This window comes from Cynocephalus volans, chromosome 13 (genome assembly GCF_027409185.1).
Source record: "Cynocephalus volans isolate mCynVol1 chromosome 13, mCynVol1.pri, whole genome shotgun sequence".
In the NCBI taxonomy this organism is placed as follows: domain Eukaryota; kingdom Metazoa; phylum Chordata; class Mammalia; order Dermoptera; family Cynocephalidae; genus Cynocephalus; species Cynocephalus volans.
In genome coordinates, this window is record NC_084472.1 from 74,902,835 (window position 1) to 74,927,274 (window position 24,440).

The following is a 24,440-nucleotide window of genomic DNA, read 5'->3' on the forward strand; positions in this document are numbered from 1 at the left end:
ATAAAATAGTGTTGAGACTATACGTAGTGATAAAGCTTTTCTTTTCTTTTCTTTTCTTTTTTTTCATTTTTATGCATAAAATTTCTGATACATATTTGAAATTCATGATGTTATCCAGCAATACAATGATATACTTACCAATGAACCATTATTTTCTAGGCTTAAAAGAATTATTGGCCTAGCACTGTGTCTTGCCAGATACTCCATAAATATTTGTGGAAAGACTATTGGACTTTCAAAAATCTTTCAATTCATTAATTTTTATTTCAGTGTTAATTGTTCAGAACCAAGAAAATATGAGTACTTCAAATTCTATAAGTAAAGAAAAAAAATGTTTTAAAAATTTGGGGAACAATAGGGATTAAGTAAATGCCCTACAGTGCTGGTAATCTTGATACATTAGGGAATTGACTTGTTAGAAATATGGAATGATCAGGGTTTTTATTTGGGTCAAAGAGTAATTTTGATTTTACTCTTTGAAATGATAAAAATGCCTGTGGGGCAGGGACCCAAACCAAGGTGAATGGCTTCTCTATGAAAAGTTCCAGAGCAATTGTACTAAGCCTCCCTAAAAGATTCAGGTATACAGAGACATGTTTTCCAAGCATCAGGACTTATTCTATAGTGAAAGACAGGTGTTTACTTGCCCAGGAGAACCTGGCTGTCTTTCTTAACCAGTTCTCTGCTTCTCCTGTTTAGATGATCTATTCTGTCCTTGGTAGTCACCCTTTCACCATTTCTTTCTCATTTGTGCCAAGAACACAGCTCCCAGTGCAGTCTTCCTGCAGAAACACAGCGATGACTCTATCATCAAAGCCTGCTCATCACCACAGAGTTGTGCAACTCGTTTATATTGTTCGGACCTAGAACAATAATGGGAACTTGTGTATTCCCAACAATATCTGATGCAACAGAGAGGTAGCTGTCTTCAGTTTTACCTTTCAGGTGACTTCAAAACCTAGCTCTTCTAGTTCTCAGATGTAAGGCTGCAGTCAAAAGCAGCACAGAACTTTACTTCCAAAATTGCGTCGTTTTTACTTGTCCTGAGCCTGATTTTTTACATGTCTGATTTCAGATGGCTCTGGCATAAAGTTTCTTGACTGAGAAGGGAAGTTAGAGAGAGGTCAGTGTGGAAATAGAACATTCATTCACTCGTTCCAGAAATATCATTTGAGTGTCTGTTAACAAGCATTGTGATTAACAAAAGAGTCATGGTGTGGGAGAGACTATTAAAAAAGAACACACAATAATGGAGTGTGATAGATGCTATGAAGAAAACAAACATGGTACAATAACTAATGGAGTAGACTTAGTCAGGGACATCCTTTCCAAGGAGACGTTAAACTGAAGGCTGTTGACATAACCCTGGGAAGAAAGAGTAGGAGGAGAGAGAGGCTCCAGGCTCAGGAAAGCTAGCTAACTATGAACATTTTTGTTAAAGGATTGTGTGGTACTAAGAATTGAGGTTATAAATCATTATTCCTATGGCTCTTACTATCAACATGTCTCAGAGTCCAGTCATTGCCCAGCGCCCTAAATATCAAGATCAATTCCCTGTGAGTAGGGTACAATTTAAAGTTTGACTAACCATTTCTTTGACATTACAAACACAATATATCACAATATTTTATTTCTTTGATTTGTTTCTTTAATGTCAAAGTCAAGTGTCATTTTATTTGAACTTGAAGGGCAAATGGCTAAAAAGGATGGACTTGGAAAAGCAGATTTTATCAGTTAGAATATTTTCCACTCTAGGTATCAGAAGGCTCAACTACAAGTAGATTAAATGCACAGGGTTCATTGACTTACAAAACAAGTATGGGGTAGGGTGGTTCCATGATAGGTTAATACAGTGCCCCAAAAACATTATGGGGGACCATGGTTCTCTCTGTCTTTCCACTCTATCATCATTGGCGTGTTACAGGTTCTCCTTTCACAGTCACGGAGTGATCGCAGCAGATTTTGGCATTACATTTCTGACACAGTGATAGCCAGTGAAAGAGAAGGGGTGTTTCTTACTATGTGTTTCTTTTTAGGGATAGGAAATTTTTAACTAGAGCCTCTTACCCTCTCACTCCAACCTTCATCCCCCAAATCCCATTGGCCAGAACTACATCAGATGCCTCTGGCTAAATGCTAAACTAATCACTGTCCAGGGGATTGAGTCCACTCAAATTGGCTTAGATCAATCACCCACTGAGTCTGGAGAGAGATCACCTTCTCTAAGCACACTGAAGAGTGAACACCCATCAAAACCAGGAAAAGTTCAGCAAGGAAACAAATGAGAGGGGACAGGAGCAAAGAACTGCTCTTGGGAAGATCAGGAGCACAGGCCTCAGGAGTACATGGTATTACCGATGAGGATTGGGGGCAGACCTGTTACAGGATCCTCACATTTTCTGCTGCACACCTAGTTATTGTTTTGCTCCCAGCACTATTGGGTGAAATGGTAAGAAGGTGAGACTTGGTGAACTCTATGTTTCTGTACATCCTTAGCCTTACTGTGCTTTCTGCCATATCGGTGAAGTGATGTCAGGCACAAAATGCCATCATGCATTTGCAGTAAACTTTTTAAACTTAGGAATATCTTATCAGGAAATATATAACATGAATAAGGAATTATATACAATGTACAGGTTGAGTATCCCTTATCCAAAGTGCTTGGGACCAGAAGTGTTTCAGATTTGGGGATACTTGCATTATACTTACTGGTTGAGCATCCTAAATTTGAAAATACAAAATCCAAAATGCTCCAATGAGCATTTCCTTTGAGTGTCATGTCAGTGCAGAGAAAGTTTCAGATTTTGGAGCATTTTGGATTTAAGATTTTCAGATTTGGGATGCTCAACCTGTATATGTAGCTTAATAATGGTGAAATGAATTTCTTATACATTTCTAGTACCTGTGACCTTCCCCAATTGCATCTACTATTCTCCCAGAGAGGTAACTACCACCCTGAATTTCTCTTAATCATTCTCTCACTTCTCTTTGTAGTTTTCCTATGTATGTATGTTTCCCTAAGTTTGTTTCTCAAGCTTCGCATGTATCAGAATCACATAGAGGGCTTGTTAAAACACAGATTGCTGGACCTCCCCAACCCAGAGTTTCTGATCCTGTAGGTCTGGAGTGAGGCCAAAAATCTGCATTTCTGACACCTCCTCAGGTCGTGCTGATGCAGCTGGTCCAGGGACTACACTTTGAGAACCACTGCCCTGGCAATAGACTGTTTAGCTTTTGCCTGTTTATAAATGGAAGCATATAATATATGTATTCTTCTATGACTTGCTGTTTTTTATTCAAATTTTGTTTCTGAAATTCAACTTTGTTGATATGAGTAGCAATGGGTCATTCATTTCATCATTGTATAATATTCCATTTCTCATTCATCTCTACCCACTGCTCTGTGGGGGAAAGGGGAGAGAAATAAGAAGCAACTTGCTTAAGGCATCAACAAAAGTGATTTCCATGCCCATTAAGCACTCAGGACCAATGAATCCTGGCTCACACGACCCAGGGCATCACTGCTGCCTTTGGAAAGAAAGGTTCTGTGATACCACATATCTTGAGAGCCCTGGACTCTCCAGGAGTTTAGGAGGCTTGGATTGTGCCAGCAGAGCAGGACCTGCAAACCTCCCAGAACCCTCTAGTATATAGTAGACCTTATATCATATAACATTGGCTTACTCTAATCAAATTTGGATACAAGGAAATAGAAGGAAAGGCAACAAACTTAATTCACTAAGAATGGGCTAGGCACTGGTGTCGAGTAAATGAATTATGAACGACCAGAAGACTGAATAAAAGCATGAAAGAAGTATGTTCTCTTTCCAATCTTCTCAACATTCATATGTGGTATATATTGTTTTACCTGTTTTGTCAGAGTTGTTAAGAAACTTCCCCAAGGTTACAAACGTAATACAACGTAGAGTCAGATTTTAAACTTTGGTCTGATTACAAGTCACATCATTCTTCCACTTTACACTGCTGCCTCTTTAGTACTAAAATATAGGCCTTCCCTATTCTTGGCATTTACCGAGCCACTGAGGCATGCTCCTCTAATGTATCTGAACTTTTCTCTGAAAACTGGTTCCAATGCATGTTACCTGAACTGCTGAAACCAGCTTTCATGCTTCTTTCCATAACAGTTGTAATAGATGTAGAATAAAAAAGAGTGGAGTGACACATTGACACATTGCACTCTTTGCTGGACTTGAATGTGTGACTTCGATTTATATGCCAGACAACTGACTATAGTGCCTTGTGCTTTTGTCCTGCAGGGGATTTCCAAAAAAGGCCGGTAGAACTGCTAGAATAGCCTCTGATGAAGAGATTCAAGGCACAAAGGATGCTGTCATTCAAGACCTGGAACGAAAACTTCGCTTTAAGGAGGACCTCCTGAACAACGGCCAGCCGGTACTGAGAAAGAGATTTGGGGCCTGGACTTGGCAAATTATTTTCTACCCCTGAATCTCAACATTCCTTTTAGTATAGCTTCAATCTGGAGGAAAGGGAGAAAATGAAATGGCTTCCTTCTACTCAGTCTTCACTGCTCATTCCTGTTCCTAAAACCATTCTTGGAATGAAGGTAGCAAGTTGGAGAGAGAGAAAGAAGGAAGGGGCGATAGTAGGGTTGGGAGTAGGACAAATGAGAAAGACGATGTTGTAAAGAAAAAGGCACACAGGATTCCACTCTGGCTGGATGGCGGTTGAAGTGGGAGGGAGAAGGTATGCTCTGGCATGGTTTGTAGCTACCCAGAATCAGTGGGATTGGAATTAATGTGCCAAAAGGAGAATTTGGATTTTATGGCACATACTGCTTCTACACACAAAAAAATCTTTACTAGAGAAACATTCCTGAAGTTCAGTTCTGTTCTAACAGACTATTGCTAGATATTGATTCAGTAATCCAAAAGAGGAATGCCTATTCCACAATCTTGTTCTAGTTTGTTACAGCAAGGCAACTAAACTCAAGGGAAAAATAATTATGTTTTAAGGCTACAGAATTGTAGTGTATATGAACAGATCTGGTAAATATACATATATATATGTATGTATGAGATGTTTTCTCCATTGAATTTAAATGTTTCTTCATTTGTTTTTGTTTTTTGCTTACCCCTTTCCTACTACATCAGAGTATTTTAAGGGGGAAAGAACAGCAGGTCTAGCAAATAAGATTTCCCAGGTAAAGGAGAGGAGCCTTCTGTGGCTTTATAATGGAATTATCACCAGAAAAATTAGCCTGGCACTAAGTAGAAGAAAAGAGACTCTTTCTATAAAATCTCTTTCTCTGATGCCTTTCTCAGAGTAGAAAGCTCTGTATATTATGTTTTCTGGGAATTTTAATTATCAAGCATTGATAAATAAAAATGTGAGAAGGGACCACGTTTGACTGGAAAAGTGGAGAATAGAGGAGGGATATTGAATGCTGATTTTAATTATTAGGGTGTATTAATCTGATTAAGGAAGATTAAAATTCTAATGAGTTTTGTGTTAGTTACTCATTTCACTGAATATAGGAGATTTTCACCAAGGGAAAATATTTTCTCCCTGAAATAAGTGATTGCATATGTAAAAGTCCATACTCTGGAAGTTTTCCCTGGCTATGTCAACTAAAGCCTCTGAAAGGTTAAAACAAATACTTATGGGAACTTTTTCAAGACACGTAAGGGCATCTCTCCAACTTTTTTACTTCCTTTTTGGTTGTTTAACTATTCCTTATGGACTAAGATTCTGTTGGTTGAGGAAAAACTTTTATAAGCTATTATTGAACCGTATTATGTATATTACATATATATTTATATTTATCTGTTATATATTTTACATATCTCTTTTATATACAAGTATGTATTATTTATATTTATCTGTTTAGCAGTGAATGACATTCACAGTAAATTCCATAGATATCCACCTTTGAGAGCTTAAAAGGAAAGTGAGGTATCACTTTTTAGAAAATGGGATTCTCAAACAACATTTTCCTAAGGTTACATATTATTCTGTTACTTATTTTCGGCTTCTTTAGACAAGGGCTTGTATATCCACATGGCATAGTGATTTAGAAACAAAACTATGAAGTAAATTTGGCTTTTAAAGTAGCAGGTGCATTCTGATGGAGAAATATATACCAAATTGATATTTCTACTTAAGGAAATCACTCCAGGCCTCCCTTTAATGTTGATTCAATTCTCCGTGGTAACATTAGGAAGGATTTTTAAGACAGCAGGTATTTAAAACTGTCTTTGAAAATTGAACTCACTGATTTTTTTAATAGACATGAGAAAATTAATTTAAGTAATATCATACCAGATTGAGACACTCCATGCACCTCTCAAACACCTACCTCTCCCTCTTCTTATTCCCTGCCATTTCTTCATTAAATGAAATAACTTGAGCTTCAGAAATACTTGTCATTTGGCACTTGACTTGTTTCACTTCCCGATTTCAGCTGGGACTGGAACCAGCCATTACTGGAAATTGTAAATTTACTCAACATATTTTCCTAATTAGAGAGTTTCCAATAGAATTTGCATCTATATTCAGAAGTTTGGAAGTTTATCTGAATTAACTTTTGTATTTTTTTGTATTCTGCCTTATTGATTATTCTCTATTTCTAATCAAACACTTGTTTGTAAAATGCCCCTGAAGGGGCAGGTGGTCTCTGAAAGTTCCTCCCAGACGCATAATTCTAAGACACTTTAGAATCAACACTCAAGAGCAGGAATCACCCAAATAGACAAAATAAGATGTTGGCATTTCTTATGTAACCAGCAAAAATGGTTTGGCCCATTCCGAAGTGCTTAATTGCTAGATGCAAGATCACTACCACTTTCTTTGCCTGATGGGCAGTCTATTTCTGAGTAGAGTCATGAATTGTGGATGTTAGCTTTGGCCACTATCTTTCATAGTCCTGTTGCTAATTCACCCATGTGCAATCATTCTTTGTGGGTTATTATATTTGCCCCTGTTCACCCACATTACACAGCAGCCTAGGAAATGCTCTTAGTGGTGAGAATCCCAAAGCAGAGAGACCATCACTGCCAGCTGGTCTAAAACTTCTCCTAGCTAATATTTATTGAGCACATATTATGTGCCAGACACTGTATTGAGTGATAGAATTATTTCCATCAGTGATACCTCCTGTTTTTATCTTCTTATTGATCAGTTAATTCTCCTTTCCAGTATCTTTGTTTTTATTGTCAATCTTGGAACTGACTTGGCTGTTCTGAAGCCTAGGGATGGTTATGTAAATGGCATTTCCTTTAAATCATGTTTTGCTGTTTGAATATGTTCTTTTTTTCTCTGTTTTTCATTAAGGATACGTACGTGACATATTTTCTATGTGGTTTCTGTCTTTTTGCTTCTTATTCACATTAAATTTGTGCTCTATCAGTGGGTAGCTCCCAAGATTAGTTATCTCATCTCGCAGCACTGGACTGGGCCATTAGGTCCAGAATTGGGGGTGAAAGGTAGAAAAACTGAAGCAAGGGAAAGAAACAGACTCTTTTTTACATACAGGCTTCTGAAGCTGGCAGGACAGTAGTTACAGAAACATCAAAACTCGTTTTGTTTTGTTTTTCACTGTTTTTCAGAAGGCAGTTATTATTGTGATTTTTTCCTAATTTTGTATTTTTTGTGACTTATTTTGTTTAGAAGTTAACATATGAAGAAAGAATGGCTCGTCGACTACTAGGTGCTGACAGTGCAACTGTCTTTAATATTCAAGAGCCTGAAGAGGAAACGGCTAATCAGGTACTACGTTGCTCTGGACTTCTTAGAAGAATAACAGTTATCCTGTTCCTCTCTCCATACTCTTTATGGACACCTTAGGAACAATTTTGTGGAAAGTAGAGGGCAAGTTACAGAAAAACAATATTAATATCATCAATCAACGTCATAGCTAATATTTATTAAATATATATTGTGTGCTAGACACTGTGTCAGGTGATTGATAGAATTATTTCCATACCTGTTCTTATCTTCTTATTGAATAGTTTATTCTCCTTTCTAGTATATTTCTGTTTTTCCGGTCCTGTGCTTTACTGCAAAATACTTTTGCATGGACAAACACATTTTCTTATTTAAAATAGCTAGCGAATATTTCTCATTATATATTTACTATCTAGTCAAAGTAAGATATCTGTGTGCAGAAAAGACTATGTCTTTATCTTCCTTCATATATACAGTTACACACTCATTAGCAGAAGACCTAAAATGCTATTTTTTGTTCTTCTGTAACCACCAAAAAAAAGATACTTCATAGATTTGATGTAAGCTACTTTGACTCTCTAATGCTTCTGTTTGGAGTTTCCAGATGTAGTCTCAAGCTAAAAGAAAGCTTTTAAAGCAAGTTTAAAGAATCAAACTCTTTCTCATGTCTGTTGAGAAATGGATCACCCTTCAAAATCCGAAAGTTTTTCTGTGTTAAATATTACCACCACAAAAGTTTCACTTACAGAAAACTAGAAATCTTGCTACATTCTTACTATTTTGTTGTTAGTCTTCACTTCTTTTTTTCTACCATTACAGGAAATTGAGTCTCCTCATGCTTCTGTAGGGCGTCCTCTGGATGGTCAAAAGGTTAAGCCTTCACCTTCCTTCTCTTTCTGGTTTTTCACTGTGTCTGTTTTCTTCTGTTCTTTCTCTTTTACCTTTGTATCTGTCTTTACTGCCATATATTTATTATAAGCGCTACAGCTAGTATCTATTTTCATTTAATATGAGATGAACAAAATTATTGCAATGTGATCTTTCTTGTCATTTATTTACAAACTTGAATTTAATTCTGTCATTAGTGGATGCTGTGAACTTGAAATCATGAAAACTTTTTCATGTGTTATATACCTTTCTAGCGGAAAAAAGTGCTAATTCTTAAAGTGATTAAAGTGATAGTAATTAGACAAAACAACCTGTGGTGTATTTTTTGCACTTTCATTCATACCATCGTATTTCTACATTCATACACCAACAATTTTTTAAATGTCGAGTAACTTACTTAAGAGAAAATCTAGTTAAAGTTATCTTTTATTTAATATTAAATAGGGAATATTTTATAATGGGCTGCCTTGTCTTCGTTGCACTTTGTACTCAAGAAGACTGCAGGATCCACCTTAACACAGTAGGATGTTGATGGGTTCTTTGCTTTGCTTTTGTTTTTTTAACCAAAATTTTGACTAAGTTGCAATCCTATTTTTCTTTCCAAAGAGAGTGGGTTCCTAATAGCTGCAGAGCTAAGGAGGGGGTCCCTAAGAGGCAGGGGAATGTTCTGGGTGCCATTTTTCCCATTATTTGTTTGTTAAAATTCTGTGTAATACTGCAGCTGCTGGCCACTTGTCCTGTTCGCCTTTTGAAAGGAGGCACCAGCCTGCATCAGCTTTCTGCCTACAGAGCAAATCAGTGTTCCTCTGTGTTTTGTTTTTATGAACGGTTTAGGAACACATAGCTTTTGCTTTTGCCTTTTTCTTTCCCTCTCTCTCCCCTTGTTTGCCCCAGCTCGAAAGAGAAAAGAGACAAAAAACTCTTCTTAGGTTTTTCTTTTTTTTTGAGGGGAGGGAAAAGATGACTGGACTTGAAGACAATTTGAATTATCATATATACTCACTTCCAGATTTTTTTTGTTTTATATGGAATTGAATTGGGTTCAGAGTATGCTTTTAAGCTCTATAGTAAAAATACCACTGTCTTCTCAGTGCCATGTTGGAGAGGGGGACAAGACTAGTGAGACACATTGTAGTACCACAAGGGATTGAGGTTACCAACTTGAACTTTCTTTGTTTTGTATAGGAGTACAAAATCTCCAGCTGTGAACAGAGACTCATCAGTGAAATAGAGTACAGACTAGAAAGGTCTCCTGTGGATGAATCAGGTGATGAAGTTCAGTATGGGGATGTGCCTGTGGAAAATGGAGTGGCACCATGCTTTGAGATGAAGTTGAAACATTACAAGATCTTTGAGGGAATGCCTGTGACTTTCGCATGTAGAGTGGCTGGAAATCCAAAGCCAAAGGTGAGCTGAAAACATGGCTTTTTAAGAGTCATATTTTCTGAGGAAGAGTTTAGTTTCCAAAATATAGCATGTATGATAGGAGGAAGAGATACAGACTACCTTTCTCAGTGCCCACGGTGTGAAATGTTTTAAGTACTCTTAAGTTTAGGGCCATCTTCAGGAGGCATTAGAAACCAAAAAGGGTAGAGAGTCAGGGGAGTGGAGTTTGCATTTGAAGAATAGAATAGAACAGAATAAATAGGGGCCCCCACCCCCTGCCACTAATAACAACAATTGAATAATTAACAAGGAGCTTCTCACACACCCACATCATTTTCTCCTCAGTGTTAGTCCCAAATTGCAAATGACTGCCCTGAGTTCTGTGAGATAAATTAACTTTCCCAAGGTCAGAGAGCTGGCGAGTGGCCAGGCTTGGATACGAACCCAGTGCTCTGTACTGTACAGAGATGTAATGCCCACTTCTGATTATAAAAACTTCAAATCTTCAGTCTACAAAACCAAGATTTCTTTTATTTACAAAAGGAGGCGAGGTGGGGAATACTATTTACAAAGGATAATAGAACTTCCGGTAGTAGATTAGGCTGACCTGGACCGGAGCCTTCTTTCTCTCTACAAACATATGGAAATGCTGGATAAGGAGTGCCCTGTCTTTAAAGGGAGGACTATAGCCCAGCAAAGCAATAAACAGGATTACACTTTACCCTAGAATTTGAGTGAAAAGAATAAGAAAGGTGAGAAATTGAAACCCCCAAATTGCACTTTCACATGATATGGAGCCAAAAGCTAAGAAATAAATATGAAATTTAGTCCTGGGTATTAAAATCCTTAGGTTTCTGGCTGAAACAAGTGAAAAGTTACCTTGCAGAACACTTTCACAGCTTAAGGCATATCAGACTTGCATAGGGTAGAAAGGAGGAAACACTGCTGAACGTTGGTTCACAATAAAAACTTACAAACCATATGAGGAAAAGAACAACCACGAGGAGAGTCAGTAGCACAAGAAACAGGAAAACTGAAGCCCAAGTATTGCACAATATTGAACAATCTTAAGGAGACTCTAAAATAACTTTTAAATGATCGAAACAGTCTTAGAAGGAATAGAAACTGTAATGAAAGAGGAGGACAGTATCAAAAAATACAAATTTGTAAAATAAGCACAAAAATGAAAAATGTAGTCACTGAAATGCATAACAGTAGTATAAAAGCTGAAATGAGAATCAGTAAAAGGGAAAGTGATATGACAACATCTGACACTTCTAGGTGTTAATTTCCTATAACTCCACGCACTGTTCTGTTTTCACAATAAGGCAGGATTTACCGTCATGTTCTTTCCCTAAAACAGAATTCCAACACCATAGTCAGAGAAAAATATACCAAAGAAAATAGCCTTTTTTTTTTTTTTTTTTTTTTTGCAGCTGGCCAGTATGTGGATCCAAATCAGTGGCGTGGGTGTTGTAGGGCAGTTCAGGCATAAATTTTTTTTTTTTTTTTTTGCCTTAAATTTTTAAATCCATATCCACTTCCTAATAAACTGACTTTTCAAATAAACTCTAGTGTTATAGAAAGCTTCTTTACCATAGTCTTGGTATAATTTGGATAATAGCTGTGATATTCATAACAGAATATCAGATGCATGTGTTAAAAATAAATTTGCGGGGCCGACTCCGTGGCTCACTCGGGAGAGTGAGGCGCTGGGAGCGCAGCAGCGCTCCCGCCGCGGGTTCGGATCCTATATAGGGATGGCCGGTTGGCTCACTGGCTGAACGCGGTCACAAAAAAGGACAAAAAATAAATAAATAAATAAATAAATAAATTTGCAGCTGATGAATGAAATTCAACAAGAAATTATATCTTCAAAATCCCACGTTTTCACAAAAAGATCCCACATTATTTTTAAAACCTTACTCAAGTCCTAAGGTTATTCATCAAGTTCTAAGATCATTGATTCCTATTCTTACAGAATGCTATGTTCACGGGAAAGATGGGCTTTTGTTTTTAACAAAACTGTGCTTTTTTTCCTAATACAAAGTTAAATGCTTCGCAGCTTTAAGAAGATTATTTGCTTAGAACTTTTTATTGTTAGATTTTCTACTTTCATCCTTCCTTCCTCACGCCTATTTTTTTTCTTCCCTCCTGGGTTTGTTAAAGAACTGTCTGCTTCTGCACGTGTTATAAATTATATTAGGATTATTAAAGTATGGAATATTCATAATGTATAAAAGAAAAATATACCATTTTTTAGCTTATGTTTTGAAAAATATTGTATTCCTTCCTTGCCATGCTTGTTCTAGTTGAGACACAGCAATATTGAAGGTAATTTCTCATTTACCCTGTTTTCATTTCTTATACCCTCCCCTTTCCTCTTCATTAGTAGTCTTGGTAAAATTTTTAAAATATTTCTTAAATTCTTATTTGAAAGTTGTATTCCAAGTATAATGAAGGTGAAAAATATTATTAAAGGAAAAAAATAACTCTGAAGAACTGGCACTGTGGCAAGAATACAAAAGGAGGAAATTATATACTAATTACAGCTTCTTTGTTCCATCAGAAATAATCAAGCCACTAAAAAAAGTATGATAATTATGAAGTATGATGCTTTATATAATTTAATTTTTAGAACTGAAAGTTATTAGCCTAGTTGATTGATTTTTAGGTTCTAGAGATTAATAAATAATAGAGCAGTTGTAAATTTGGAGCTAACTGAACAATAGAAGCTAGAAAAGGTATAGCAGTCAGATATTGATAATTCATATATATGTAGTGCTATATATTCCTGTCTTAGGAATGGAGGTTTCAAAAAGATTTTTTAGATTCAGATACTTTGACAGAGAGTTGAATTTGAATGCCAGTTTGAATTCTCAATTTGCATATTGATTTACATTAAGGAAGAAGTTTATTTTAAAAACAGAGGGTCTAAAGTAATTTTCTTCTGTTAGAAATCTATTAGGAATGCTTCTGGTTGCAAGGAACAAAATGGCAACAAGGAATTTGCTGTGGCTTAAAAAAGAGGGATTTTATTTTTTTACCTAACAGTGTGTCCAAGGTGGGTTGATGCAGACATTTGTTCAGCATCTCAGTCTCGTTAGGGCTGCTGGCACTGTGATTTATTATGATGGGCCCATCTTTTAACTGTTTGGTTCATAGCCTAAGTCAAAAATAATAACTAAATCAGCTGATATCCATGTACCAGTGGCTTTCATTAAAGGTGAGGGAGGGAAGAAAGATCCATAGAAGAAGTAGTGGGACCACTTTCTTATTTTCTATTTAATCAAGACTTATTTTTCCTTTAATTATTTTTCAAACTTAATTTCCTATCAACCCAAGTTATATATCTGAAAATTATTTTCCTTTTTTTTTTTTTTTTTTTTCTGGTGGCTGGCCAGAATGGGGATCTAAACCCTTGACCTTGGTGTTGCAACACTGAACTCTGACTAATTCAGCCAACCCACCAGCCCTGTAGTTTTCAGTACTACTGAATTTTCCCTAATGTAATGAGATTGCTGACAAGCTTTCAGCCTTTGATCATATACTTCTGGGCTCAGCATTAAAGCAATAGAGTTCCACCCATCACCAACCCTTAACTCCCTCCCCACCACGCTCTTTTATTTGTGTAACTCAATTCAGTGTAATGATTACAGTTTAGGGTCTGTTTTTTCCTCTAAAACAATCTTTTTACCTTTACTTTACAAGTAATACATTTTAATTGCCAGTACGTTTGAAAAGAGAGAGAAGCAGAAAGAAAAATGCCTGTAATGCCACCCCATAGAAATAATCACTGCTAAGTTTTGATATATATCCCTTCATATAAATAATATATGAATGTAAATACCATATTTTTAAAAACAAAAAGGGGATATGTACATGTTTTTCCTATACATATTTTTAAAAAGAAAAAGAGGATATAAAATTTTTAAAAACAAATAAAATTGAACTTGTTACCTGCTTTTTTCACTCAAAAATCAATTTCCTATTCAGGTGTTCGATTTCATGTTTTAACATGAAAACTCAGATCAGCTCTGTAGACCACACTGTTATTATTAATCAGTCCTCCAATTAAAGCTAGACTACACACACTCTCAGTCTTTAATCTTTGTTTCCTTCTACAGATCTATTGGTTCAAAGATGGGAAGCAGATCTCTCCAAAGAGTGATCACTACACCATTCAAAGAGATCTTGATGGGACCTGCTCTCTTCACACCACAGCCTCCACCCTTGATGATGATGGGAATTACACAATTATGGCTGCAAACCCTCAGGTGAAGAAGGGAATTAGGTCTGGGCTCAGTTCTGTGTCTAGCACTTACAGGCATTTGGTTGGACAGAGAAACTATTTAATTAGAAGGTTATACCTCTTTGACCTATATGAAACTATGTTTTTCAAATTCTGCATGCAGCTTGTTACAGAGGCTAGAAAAATTCTTTGTTTCATGAGTACTTATTTACTCCATCAGATGTTCTTCTATAATAATAATTCTGGTGAAGATGTGCACTCCTTCCACAAATATTTTGAGGTGTGTACACACACCTGTTATGTAGGTGATGGGTTTGCAGTGGTGGACAGGACAAAGTCCTGAGGTGGAAAAAAAGCCAGTAACAAATACTTAAATAATATAATCTCAGGTAGGATTAAGTTCTATGAAGAAAATAAAGAAGGAGAAAAGAATTGAGAATGAGTAACATGTATAGACTATAGAAGAAAAACTCAGAAAACTAAAATATTTAAAAAGAAATATACACAAACATCAATGGAATTTAAATAATGTATGTATAAGTATTGAATTTAAATAATATATGTATAATGTATGTAAATTATAATCTCGATAGTGCCTATGGATAGCATTCAGGATTTGTTTCCATCAAAATGTTTTCTTGTATCTGTCCTTAGATGTAGGGATAAAAAAAATCAATTTTCATTTTAGAATTTAATAGGATGCTTCCAGGTATTATGTTCCAAATTCAAGCCTGCAAATTCTTTTTTATTGGGTATCTTGTATATTTTAGGCACTATGCTGAGGTACAGGGGACACAAAAATGAGTAAGAAGTAATTTTGTACTCAGTATGTGACAATAATTTTACTAAGCCTGCAGAAGTTGTGTAAATAATACACTTTAAAAAAAAAAGGAAAACTAAAATTAACAATTTTATATTAACCAGTGAAGATTGTCAGAAGTCATCTTTTTAAATTCTCTGATCTATTTATATCATTTCATATTTCATTATGTCTTTCAAAGAAAATATTAAGTGTTAGAAAACAATATAAATAATTTTAATGAAACTTACAAATTTTATATTTGTACAAGGTTTAACTTATTCTAATATTCCATTGTCATAAAGATATTTTTCTGCAGTAATATCAAGATTAGAGTGAAACAGGAATTATGCAGCTAATCAGGTTTTGATAGAGCACAGCAAATTCTTCATTGTCAATGAAGTTTCCATATTAATGAACCTTCTTGAGGTTCTAATTTTTTAATCATGACCGTCACCCTGAAAAATAGTTAAAATCACAACCTCTACTGAAAAGTTGCACTTTAATGCTTATTTGTGTTCATGTTTGGTGTATTTGGGGGAACAAAAGTGAAACTTGCTTTTTTAAATTTTATTTTCAGTAGATATTGTACTTTTAGTATTTTTTTCTTATACATTCCTTGACTCTTAACAAATTTCAAATTTCAGTTTTCTGCTAGAAAAATGGTGGAGAACTCAACGAAATCCAAAATTTTTCTTCATGTTGTATCCTTTATTCCTCTTTTTCCCTAGAAAGGCTGGGATATATTACAGGGAAAGAATTATTTGTGTTCCTTAAGCACTTGCTCGTGTTGGATCCTGATATTAATTTCAAGACATTTTTCCTAGCATGTTTTAAATTTTTATTGGAGTAAGCCATTTTATAGAACAAAAGAACATAAATGTAAAACTGCAATTATGAGCCTGCTTCTAGTCTTCTTCACATTATACTAATGTATTTTTAGATGAGGATTAGTTCTAAATGGGTAAGGACTCAGTGCTCATGGCCTGCGGCAATATGCAAAGTTTGAGACAAGGGTCCAGCCTCAAGGGTTAGTAGTCTTTGATCATTTAAACTCTTTTGACAAACTGTGATGAAATCACTAGATAAACAGGGACCGCTGAAGATCCCCTTTGGATTATTCCAAGTCGTATACATACTCATATATCACAACATCACATTGTACTCCATACATATATACAAGTATAATTTGTCAATTAAAATAAACAGATATTAAAAAATATAAATATAATCTACCTAAAGCCCTGTATATAAAGCCCCCTCAAAAAACAAACAAAACCCATGTAAACACAGGAGAAGGAGAAAGGGAAAGAAATCAAAAGAAAGAAATGGCACAACAAAGACAGTCCAGGATTGTGGGTAACACTGATGATACTGAAATGCCTAGAACCAGGCAGACAGTGTAGTATAGGGGTTTAAAGCATGAGCTTTGGCATTAGGCAGATCTGAGCTGGAGTTCTACTTCTGCCACTCATTGTCTAAATGAGCTTTCGCAAGTTACTTAACCTCTTTCTCATTCCTCTTTCCTCTTCTATAAAATGAGAATGATAATACAGATTAGAGCAGTACATGTAAAAAGCAATTCAGTTTACCTGGCACATGATATGCTTTCAGTGAATGCTAGTTATTGTTACTATTTGAATTCAGGGACGCTAATTACCCCAAACTAGAGCAGCAGTCCTGAAACTTGGCAGAAGCCTCTGGAACCAGGATGTAAAGGATCAGTTCTGTTCCTAGGTATTCCGCTCCCACGGTACCGTGAAAGAGTAAGCAAGTCAGTTGGGATGGAACGTCTGCCCAACGTGTTGCTGGTGTGTGGTCCTCTGACTTCCTGCCTTTTCCTTTTTATCACCCCCATGGGAAAGGAGTTAGGCAACAGATGTGGCCGTGCCACAACTGCCACAGCTGTGGGCCTGGGTGGAGGAGCCATGAGCCAGAGAATGGGCCACACCCACAGCACAGCTGACACCAGCCACACATGAAGCTGGGAAGCTGCTCTGTGCTCTCTGTTCTCAGCACCCTCAGAGCCAAGAGAAGGCCCAGAAGAGAGTGGCCACTGACCTCATTCCGGCCCCAGTAATTCCACTGCTTTACCAGATCCCAGGCTAAGCCCCATGGTGTACTCACTCTGGGTCTTTGCCTCTGTCCTTTGGAGAGAAGACAAAGAAATGAGAAGTGGACCAGTTTACATCAGGTAGCCAAAAGCCCAGACCTCCTAAAAGAATATCCCATCCCACCTGTGATTCAGGCAGCGGGTAATATGCCTGCTCTGGTCTATCAGTGGGAGCAACAGATTCAAAAATAGTAACCGGACCAGTTCCTAATACCGAGAATTCCGACTGTCTCTAACGGTTAGGTGGTGCACCCAATATTTTAATTAAGGCAGGGCTAAGGTTCTCCTTTTCTACCTAAATAACCAAAGACAGGTAAAAGGAGGGGAAACTCAAGAAGAGAGCTTGAGGACATCCTAAAAGTATACCTTTAGGCCTCAAACAGAGTGTGTTAGGTGTATATATTCCATTGAAATTGCTGTGAGAGAAATTATGATATTTATGCCACTTGGCAGTAGTTGCTGTTCCTAGTTTCTGACCATATTGCCTGGTTTATTCTAATTCCAAAAGAAAACTCCTTCTTTTCTCTCCTGGGGTCTTCAGTAGCAAGTACATCCAGTTATGCCAGATGTAGGTTTTCTGAGTCATCACCTAGAAACTGGAATGAACTTTACCACTCATTAGAAAAACACAGTGGTACTTAAACCATGACAAGTGGAAGACAGTTTTCTACCTGACCCTTGGCATAAGTTACCATTTGTTGGTGTAGGAATGCCATTAAAGAAATGATCAATATTGTCGTAATCTCAACTTTATAACATCTATTATTGAATATTAAAATATTTTGTTATTCTTGTAATTTGTGAATTTAAAACATGATTTACAAGAGGCATGTCTTAAGTAGGCACTGAAAGAAAATTTCAAAAGTAAAAGCTAAATGTTTCAAGATATATTAATCCCCAAAGTATGAAGTGTAGTCAACAGAAAACTGAAGCTGAATCCTTACTTTCTTGATGCCCTTTAGTTACCTTAAATTCTTTTGAAATTTTAAAAGTATTTTTAAAGGGAGACAACTAGTTTTTTCTAGTCACCGTAGCCTACATGATGTGAAATGACCAAGAGAAAAAGAAACAGGCTGGAGTGGAAAAATTAGTTCAGTAATGAAACACAGACAGCAGAGCTTTCCTGAGCAATGGAAAATAATTACAGAAGGCAGCCAAGAGAAGGGTGAGAACTAAGGAAAGAGGGAAATACTAAAGTTCAGCAGAATATTTTATAGAATATGATATTTTTTCCACCTGGGTTAATCTTTTGGGAATAAGAAACACGTTCGATATTGTTGCTACATCCAGATTCTACGTGAGATAGAACACACAGCTCTAAACAGACTGGACTGCGTATCGCGCCCAACCTGTGCAGCTCAAGCAATTCATGAGAGACCAAAGCAGTCTCATAGCTGAGCAAAATAATGGGTAACACTGCAGCATTGCACCAGCATCATGCCAAAGTGAGGATCACAAATACAGTTTATTTTAGACTCTAATCCTCTCTTTAAGACACAACCAAATCTAAACATGAATGTTTTACTTTGTTTTGCTGTGTTGCTAAGTTACTTTGTATTGCACTTGGATTTTGGAATGGCTGTTTTGCAGTTTGATGTTTTCTCAAATTACGTTATGTATACAAGTGGCAAGCTTTTATAAAGACCTGTGTGCCACAAGTTAAATTTCATAAACTATGAAATATAAATGTTATTTCCATGTTATATAAATAGCTGGCCTTGTACATGGCATTAAATAATCTTTACAAGCTGGATGTTTAATATAGAATCACTTTAAGAATTCAGACTTCTTTGTACTATAGATTTAAACTCTGTGGATCCATTTGGAATAGAAAAGTAACACAGCTGAGTTAAATATGAAAAGTTTTTTGATTGTGTTTCATTTTAGCAGTGTAAGGTTTGCTGGCTCATTTCGAGCTTCACGTTAAGCATTCACTTCCATTATTACTTCATGTGTTAATGAAAGCAGATGGAAAATAGAAGTTAATGAAAGCAAATGCGATAGCATCAGTGCACTTCAGAGCCTCCTACTTACAATGAGGACTAGTGTTACAGGCATATTAGCATGATTAAAATCACTTAGCACTAATTCTTTATGATCTTTCTCATAAATAAGATGTTCAGGGTCGGCCCGTGGCTCACTCGGGAGAGTGTGGTGCTGATAACACCAAGGCCGCAGGTTCGTATCCTATATAGGGATGGCCGGTTCGCTCACTGGCTGAGCGCGGTGCTGACAACACCAAGCTAAGGGTTAAGATCCCCTTACTGGTCATCTTTTTTAAAAAAAAAAAAAGATCAGACCTAAAAATCTTAACTTTCTATTGTGCACATTGGAAGCATCTTTTTTTAAAAAATGCTTCATTGAATTCTGGATTTTTTTTCAAATAAAAATGTCAGAAGTATACAACTTCTTAGTTTAGACACTTTCTAAATGCTCCTGGTCATGTATTGGTTAGTAATATATTTAGCCAATAACACTATATTAATCAAATGAATAATTCTGCCTCCTGAAGATCACATCTTCCCCCTTCATGTTCAGAAGTGAAGGTTGCTGTAGAAGTAGGAAGTTGACCAATGATAACATATTCCTTTTTCTTAAATTTGGGAAGTTAAGGAAGTATTCTATGGCAATGTTTGTGTGTATGGTTCTAAGCAGTAGCAGTGAAAACCCTGAAAACAGTGTAGAAATGTGTAATCTTTCCAGAGTAGTATGCCAACCTGTTTACCCTGTGGTTGGGGGTGGGGGTGGGGAAGAGGAGGCGGGGTTGATCCTAAGCGTAGGCAAATGGTATGGTTAGAGTTGAGTAGGGCATCTCTCATCTTACCCCTCAAATGCAGCTGCCACATCAAGCGCATTGAATATGGCTGTGTGTTTGCACCTTTCCAGCACTAGTAGAAGCTAAAAAGTTTGATCTGCTTTTCACATTCTGCCTCCCATGCTAAAAGTATTGTTTTTCCTTTGGAGTAAATTACATTCTAATACCAGGAAAAAGAAAACTTCATTACACATATGCAAAAAAAACCTCGTATTAAACAAAACAATTCTAAGGGATGCCTCACATTTATCAGGTTATTATATCCATATCGAGTCCTATCATAATTTAACATATTGAGCACTTATTATATGCAAAACACAATATCAAGTACTTTACACCCATTAACATATTTAATCCTCGTAAAAACCCATAAGATATTAACTATAGGTCCTATTTTACAGATGAAACTTACTTAGAAAGGTTAAGCTACCTGCCTCAAGTCATTCAACTATAAGGAACCGAATTGGTGTACAAACCCAGGCAATTCGATTCCAGAGCTGCAGAGCAGCATACGAAATTGTCTGAGGCTCACCCCAATATTAAAAGCACTGAGGGGCAGGGGAGATGTTGGTTAAAAGAGGTTTTGAAGGAATGAAAAAAGGAGATAAGAGCATACCTCAAGTACAGAATATTCACTTGGATATTTTTATTGGGATCAGCCAAGCTTCTGGGGCCCCTAAAAGTCATCTTGATGCATATCCATGAACATGTACTCATAACGTCTCAGACCGGCAGCAACACAGTAGCAGCTATGATGCATTTAATACTGATAATTTATGTCATCATGCACCGTTTGATATTCATAAGACCATCTTACATTATACCATTTTAAGCCTTACAGCATCCTTGGGAAATATATAGCATCCCTATTTTTACAGAAGAAGAAAAAAAGGGTTGAATAAATCTAGTGCTTTGCCCAAAGTTTTAGAAAAAGTCAAAATTCAAATCCAGATTACAGGACTTTTTTTTAACAACCCACATCTGCTTGCCCAAATTCAAGGTTAGAGTTTAAATTTCATCTACATTATATCTTTTTCTAACATAAATGATTAGTTAATATTAACTCTCTTGTGGATTCTCTGGGTTTCATACCACAAGGAAGTATATATCCAAATTATATGCATTCGATCACTGAAGCAGCAAAACAAATAATAAGGAAGACATATCTCATATCAGTATAATTGAAGCTATTTGAGTCAAACAAAACACACACTTCCGTGTCCTCAAGCTCCAAAAAGAATCATGGATTTTATGTGTTCACTTGTCAAAGCTTCTATAGGATGTGTCAGTTGTGTACCTTATAATGGGGGTCATCTAAGCAAGTCATATCTAGATTTTCTATAGCAGATATAGATTTGGAGGGGTTAGATAAAATTAATTTTTAGATTTCAAGCTAGTTTAAGGAATCCCAGGTGTTCGCCAAGAGCACAGCATGAGAGAATCTGTGTCATGTGGCCTGAGCTTCAGATACAATTAATCTGCTAGAAGCAATTCTTCTGCATAATGGTATACTTCATCTGTCATTGGAAGTTTTCAGGAAAGGCAGTGTTTAACTGTGAGCTCGATAGCAAATATTGTGAATGCTAGAAGGAGTCTCATATCTAGAGGTATAAGATTAGTTAAGTTTGTTTCTTTGGGACCACCTCCTTCTATTTGATCATTCCTAATTCTTTTCCCATCTCTATTACATTCCTATACATCTTTGCCTTCTCTAAAGTTGTCCAGGCTTTGAGAGACCTGGAGAGCCCCACTGACTGGATTCGGGCCCTTCACTGAATCCTGCTGCGGGTTTTTTCTCTGTGTTCCCTCCACCAGTGCCCACCCCAGCCTGCTCTCAGTTGGAAAGCAGTTCTTCCAAACACACAGAACAGCTGCTTCTGTTATCTGTCTGTGCTGGTAACTTGCAGTGAGAGCGGCAACCAATGGTAGACTTTTATCTTGAGTGTGGTGCACATGAGGACTGCTCATCACCCTGAGCTAGAATTCACTACGTCTCACCATTAGCCATAGTCTGCTTCTCATCTTTCCTCTCTTGCTGTTACCTTTTGGCCATCAATCTCCTCATTCTCTGGGGAGAGAAGAGGAGAAAGTGGAGGAGAAAATCATCTATTTTGCCATTGTGCTAGTAACAGTGAAGAAAATATTAAGAGAAGGAGCTGAAACCAGAAGCCAAAGTAATAATGGGTGACTTATGTCATCTGGGTCCCCTAAGAATTATTTTTGTCTATCCATACAACAGCATTTTTCAACCATTCAATTGACAAATTTAAGAGAAAAAATACAGCTTTTAGTTAGCTAGGCCATTATCATAGGACCACATGTTTTAGGTGTGTATATTGAGGTGCTCTGGTTTTTGTTTTTCTGTTTTTTAAAAGATGACCGGTAAGGGGATCCTAACCCTTGACTTGGTGTTGTCAGCACCACGCTCTCCCAAGTGAGCCAGGGCCGGCTTTTAGGTGCTCTGGTTTTTAAGTCTCAAATATGTTTATTCCTTGAGAACTTGGTGTGGTTTAGTCCTGACGCTGTCCTCGTCATCCACGCATACTTCCCACATAGTGCTCATTTTATCGTGCTGACATCTCTTTTAATATACGGCTGGAGGAAGGGATGCCACTAATGTGTAATAAATATGTTACTAAAAAGATCTGACAGGAAACTGAAATCATCTAGTTTTGATTTCAGAATTGGCCACAACCAGTAGATATTGGGCCATAAAAATGGAATTATCACAAGAGAGTAATGTCCTCCTGCTATATTTTACAATTCAACTTCATGTTTTAGGGAGATCTTAGCGAATTACAGTTAATTCAGTGAGGGTTATCATTTTAAATACCATCCTAGATAAAACAGTGAAGCTTATTTAGCAGTTCAGGGAAAGACCTTATCACCTGAGTTCATCAAGTAAACAGAGTTTTACTGTGGAGCTTGTGCTTTTCTGAGAGAGATTGGTGTCATTACTAACATGGCACACTAATTTGTTACAAAACAATGTCCTATGGAGACTAGGACGATAGACGTGATAGTGCTTAATGGTTAATAGTGTTTGTTGCATAGCAAATAATTCCTTTTCCTGATGTTTCTGACAGGGCCGCATCAGTTGTACTGGACGGCTGATGGTACAGGCTGTCAACCAAAGAGGTCGCAGTCCCCGCTCTCCCTCAGGCCATCCTCATGTGAGAAGGTATTTCAGATGTTCCTTCCATAGGTGTTATCATTATCGTTATTTTATTTATTTATTACTATAAATTTAGTACTACTAGAATCATAGTATGACCACAGACGTGAATGTAATTGGAAGATAGAGTGTGTGGCTCCTTGATTATTGTGTCCCTTTGAATTTCAGAAAGGGGAAGGGAGCAAACACATGCTCAAGTGTGCTAAGCCTGTTCAAACACACCATCGTTAGATTGTTCAATAGGCACATTCTATGTATGAAGAAATCAAGACTCAGCACCTTTAAGTGGCATATTAACATGAAAAATACTAGTAAGTGATACACACACATTCAAAACCAAACTTCTATAACCAACAGCTGTGTGGGTTGACCATTATAAGCTATTGCTTTAGATTTCTTAAAATTAGCTAGTTTGTTAACGTTCATTTTTCAGTCGCTTAGTTTAAAACATAAAACAATCAGACCATAAATTTTGCAGTAAGGATTTGTCCGTTTTCAATGCTCGAATATCTGCTAGCAATAGAGTATGCTTTCCATTCCTAGCAGCCTTGAGTCTGTGCAAGGATGTTGACAGAATAATGGTAGACAGGGACAGAGAAAGGATATTACTTCTTAGTAACATACGTGCATTTAAGAAAGAGTATGGTGAGTCAACCAGCCTGTCACCATTGGTTCCTGTTTAGATATTTTACAGACAGAACATCCTCAGGTACTCCCGAGTATAAATTACAGGCCATTGATGGTGAACACTTTTGGTGAAGAAAACACATACTTAGGCTCACAGAGGGTAAGCAGAAAAACTGAGTAAAGCATCAGACAAGTGGTTTGTCTACACTTTCTCATGTGACTGGATCCACAGAGCCCTTCATTCAACATTTGGAAGACAATCTAGCACCTGAGCATGTGAAGATTCAGTTCTAACCTTATTGTGATAGTATCTGTTCACAGGATCCTAAGCCTATATCTAGGGCTATAAACACAACGTATGCAGTACTAGGTCCATTGTTTTGCATTGTTCTCTTCTGCTTTTCTTGTGGTCTTTAATATATTTAAGCTTCTGCATATGTCAGTGGACCCTAGGAAGCATTTTTCTGATAAGTTAGATCTGTACTTGGAAAAGAGTAAACTATACAAAAAAGCTGATAATTATTACCATACTATACAAATTTTTCATATGTTCTACTCTTGTTTTTTTCTAGTTAAGTGTTTTTAAACTTATCTTCTGGTGATTATTGACAGAATTTGTATTCAACATCTTGCTCTTTTCTTAAATCTTCCCTGCAATTATTTTAAATAGTATTCTTCTAA

At 36.7% G+C, this 24,440-nt stretch overlaps 1 protein-coding gene across 3 annotated transcripts in view; it reads left to right on the plus strand.

Moving 5' to 3' along the window:
* PALLD (palladin, cytoskeletal associated protein) overlaps nucleotides 1–24,440 on the plus strand; it is a 403,294-nt gene that overhangs the window by 366,400 nt on the left and 12,454 nt on the right. For 2 of the 3 annotated variants that reach the window (XM_063077067.1, XM_063077069.1), the window contains exons 12-17: nucleotides 4,278–4,413; nucleotides 7,648–7,746; nucleotides 8,524–8,574; nucleotides 9,778–9,999; nucleotides 14,106–14,255; nucleotides 23,044–23,138. In XM_063077067.1, coding sequence (XP_062933137.1) covers nucleotides 4,278–4,413; nucleotides 7,648–7,746; nucleotides 8,524–8,574; nucleotides 9,778–9,999; nucleotides 14,106–14,255; nucleotides 23,044–23,138 — 753 coding nt within the window. The remainder of the gene's footprint in view (nucleotides 1–4,277; nucleotides 4,414–7,647; nucleotides 7,747–8,523; nucleotides 8,575–9,777; nucleotides 10,000–14,105; nucleotides 14,256–23,043; nucleotides 23,139–24,440) is intronic. The other variant, XM_063077068.1, reaches the window with a different exon arrangement.